This window comes from Eutrema salsugineum, unplaced genomic scaffold, assembly GCF_000478725.1.
Source record: "Eutrema salsugineum unplaced genomic scaffold, Eutsalg1_0 scaffold_4, whole genome shotgun sequence".
Taxonomy (NCBI): domain Eukaryota; kingdom Viridiplantae; phylum Streptophyta; class Magnoliopsida; order Brassicales; family Brassicaceae; genus Eutrema; species Eutrema salsugineum.
The window spans coordinates 1,159,097-1,162,444 of record NW_006256686.1 but is presented as its reverse complement, the minus strand read 5'-3'; the positions used below and the strand labels follow the sequence as shown (position 1 = coordinate 1,162,444).

Below are 3,348 nucleotides of genomic sequence, written 5' to 3'. Positions count from 1 at the left end.
TATATCTCCGGACATTATCCACTTACAGCGTGACAGGTGGACTGATTATTCACCATAAAAGAGAAGTGTCGAATCGTGAATGGTAGAGTTCAATAATGGAAACTTCCACGGATAATGGCAAATTTGTTAAGTTCAGACTGAGTATTGTTGTGATATATAAGAAACTTTTTTAAAAAAAGCATTTAGACTTGTCATAAAAATTGTTGCGGTAATATGAAAGAAATTCATTGAAAGTGAGGATTACGTAACTGGAATAAGCAGAAAACCAGGAACAGACGCTGGGATTATCACATACAAAAAAGACCCAGTGGTGGTCAACTTAGCCGATGAGGGAAATAGGACAACAAAAAAAAAATGCAAATTACAAGACTAACAAAAGGGAAATTCGACGTTGGCCCCAAAAAGCATTATCCATCCTTCGCTTGAAACTTGTAGTAGGTTGATGCAGATCCAGTTACTGGGACTAAGAAAAATGTAACACGTTACACAGTGGATAAGAACATTTAGTCAAACAACGTTAAAAGTTAATTGTTACCATGCGGGTCTTAGGCCTGGGACGCCCTACCAAAGGGCTCGAAATCGGTGGTAGCAGTTCAGTTGCCCCGTCGGCGGTGGCTTCAGCTGGAAGAGGCTCCTGGCAAGGGTAAAGTTGAGGAATGTACGTTTCAAACCAGGCAACAGAAGTATAGCATGTGTGAACTAAGGACTCAGCTGAAATGCGTAATGCATCGGATGCGACCAGAGCGTGGATACAGGGTATCCAGAGTTTGTTAAAAACTTTGCAAGAACATGACCTCCTTAGAGGATTGACAAAGTGAATTTTGCCAACTGAATTTACAACCTCACAAGCTCCATAGCTAATATGCAGAACCTGCCATTGCGACTTACTGACAGCTAATTTATCCATGAAACCTTGAACACCTGGAGACATCACGCCTGGGTGATCCATTGATGCTCGGAGTCTTGTTTGGAGCCAGCGCATAACAGTTGTGTGGTAAAAGTTGAGGAGGTTAATAATAGGGCCTGTTGTTTGTGGGAGCAGTAAATGGATGAATCCATGAGCAATGCTGGCAGTCATGATGTTGTATCGGTCGCCGGCTTGATAATAACTCGTCCAACGAGGGAAGCCAATAGATTGTAGATAGGTAGCGCAGTCAGGGTTGGTTTCATTAACCCGGTTGAATGCCCGCCGGAAAACGCCAATCGTGTGAGCACAAGCTGCCTCCCGCACCAAGTTGGTAATTCCATTGTCGTGGAAGTACAGGTTCAATGATAGTTGAAGACGACGTAGGCAGTCAACGTGACTGGCTTCAGGAAAGCATGCTGAGATAGCTCTTTCAGCCATTCCACCGCCATCAGATAAAATGGTTGTCTTGTTATTGTCTGGAAAACACTGTTCGAGCTGGTGAAGAAACCACCTCCATGCCTCCTCGGTCTGATGGTCAACTACAGCAAAGGCTAGGGGGTAGGTCTGGAAGTTGGCATATTGACCGATGGCAACAATGAGAAAGCCAGAATCCGAACGTCTGATATGTGCACCCGAGACCACCATCAGTTTTCGAAGGAAATGAAAACCTTCCTGGGATGCACCATGAGATATAAAGAGGCGCTTGAAGTGCTGAGAACCATTTTCGTCGGTATGAGTTTCAAGCTCAGTGATAGTGGTGGGGTTAGCAGCTTTCAAGTAGGAGATGAAAAGAGGTATTTGGGAGTATGATTCATCGTTGGGGTTCCCCCTTGAATTTTTGAAAGTAGATGAGTGGAAAAAAAAAACAAAATGATAAAAAAGGAAGATGGTGAGATAATAGATATGTTTTGTGAAGGGGGAAGTGTAGTATATAAACCGCGAAGGGTAGCGTGTCAGTCGACGTCACCTCCGAGAAGATGTGTGTGCGGACACATTATATTATAAATAATATGAACGAAACTGGATATATCCATGGACGAATACAATGTGACCGACGAACCAGAATAAATCCTCATTTGTCATAACTCAACTATTTATGATATAAAGATGGCACATATCATCAATAGCTTGGTGGCAAAATTATGTCCATGGACAACAGATAAATCAGGCCGCCCAAGGAAAATTAGACTATGTAACATATGCTGGTGGATATATCCACGTTCGAAAGTAATTGGAGTGTGTACGGTATATATAAAACTTTTTTAAAGAATTTATCAGGGTACATATGTTATGATTGCCGAATATGTCAAGTCGCTCAATTTTAATTAGCAATATCTATGAAATAGCTCAGTGATTGAGAACTTTGGAAGAATAGGAGAGGAGCAAATTATACAACTTAACGATAGTCTTAGAAAGGTCATGAAGGAACACACATCTACTAAAAAAACACAAAATGATACAAGTGAAAAAATAAACATTTGTGGATCTCAATACATGGACACTCTAGCCACGAGTAGAATAATTCCTCCTAGAAGTAGTGAGAACAAAAGCCTTCAATTTTTCATGACCGTCTGCCGACGAGCTACTATAGTAAGAGAGTTGGCCAGTTCATCATGCAGTGTTTGGATCTCGCTCTGGATTGTTCGAAGCTCAAGTTTAATTTTGTCAATGTCTTCTATTGCAGTTTCAATATTGGTCCACATTGCCAGAAAATCAACAGGGAGATTGTATTCGTAGTTGGAAATATATCTGATTCTTTCTTCATGTTCTTCCAGTTCATCTTTCAATTCGCTCATCTCCTCCGTAATTGCAATATCCCACCATTTGCAAAAACCGCAGCCGCCACCCTGCAAGAAATATATAATTGTGTAGGTAATACAATATATTCTTTTGATAGAGTTGTAATAAAACTTACCGGCGGAGTGTTACAGTTGTAAAAGCGACGGCCGTAGTTCAGATCCGTGTTCGATGACTGAAGGAACAAATGACCCCCACAGGAGCATCTTATTGGGATACCTCTATTGGGTTCAGGGCCCCATTCGAAATCATAATTTTCGGGAACACCTGAACTGCCTGAGCTCAAATTCGGCAAAGAAGGCATAGCGAGAACTAATTCCCAATCTAAAAATAATAGGGATAAAAACCAAAATGGGTAATGGTGATGTATGTGAGCAAACAGCGAAAGATAAACGTCTCTAGTTATAATGGTGAAATGACAGTGGACGTATTCTTGGTAGACGGTACCACATGGGAACATGAAAATCCAGCAGATACATAATATATGGAGACATCCACTCATAAATAAATGGATAGGAGCCTGTATATAATATGAAAAAGTTGATAAATTGATCGAATATATGGACGTATCCATGGACAAATTGATCAAATATATGGATATCCACCCATAAGTAAATGGATATGATCCTATATATATATGGACG

At 40.8% G+C, this 3,348-nt stretch overlaps 1 protein-coding gene across 1 annotated transcript; it reads right to left on the bottom strand.

Moving 5' to 3' along the window:
* Nucleotides 1–454: 454 nt before the first annotated feature.
* Nucleotides 455–3,008, bottom strand: LOC18013553. The gene is made up of 4 exons (XM_024153832.1): nt 2,823–3,008; nt 2,609–2,754; nt 536–1,736; nt 455–463 (listed from the first exon to the last, which is right to left on the bottom strand). The coding sequence occupies exons 1-4, from the start codon at nt 3,006–3,008 to the stop codon at nt 455–457; spliced, it is 1,542 nt and encodes a 513-aa protein (XP_024009600.1).
* Between the last annotated feature and the right edge of the window lie 340 nt (nt 3,009–3,348).

Excerpts from the sequence above, each read along its gene's own strand:
- LOC18013553 (XM_024153832.1), bottom strand. The coding sequence starts at position 3,008 with ATGCCTTCTTTGCCGAATTTGAGCTCAGGCAGTTCAGGTGTTCCCGAA. Across the intron at positions 2,755-2,822 it reads ACAACTGTAACACTCCGCCG|GGTGGCGGCTGCGGTTTTTG; the intron begins GTAAGTTTTATT and ends TATTTCTTGCAG. Across the intron at positions 1,737-2,608 it reads CCTGTTGATTTTCTGGCAAT|GGGGAACCCCAACGATGAAT; the intron begins GTGGACCAATAT and ends CAAAAATTCAAG.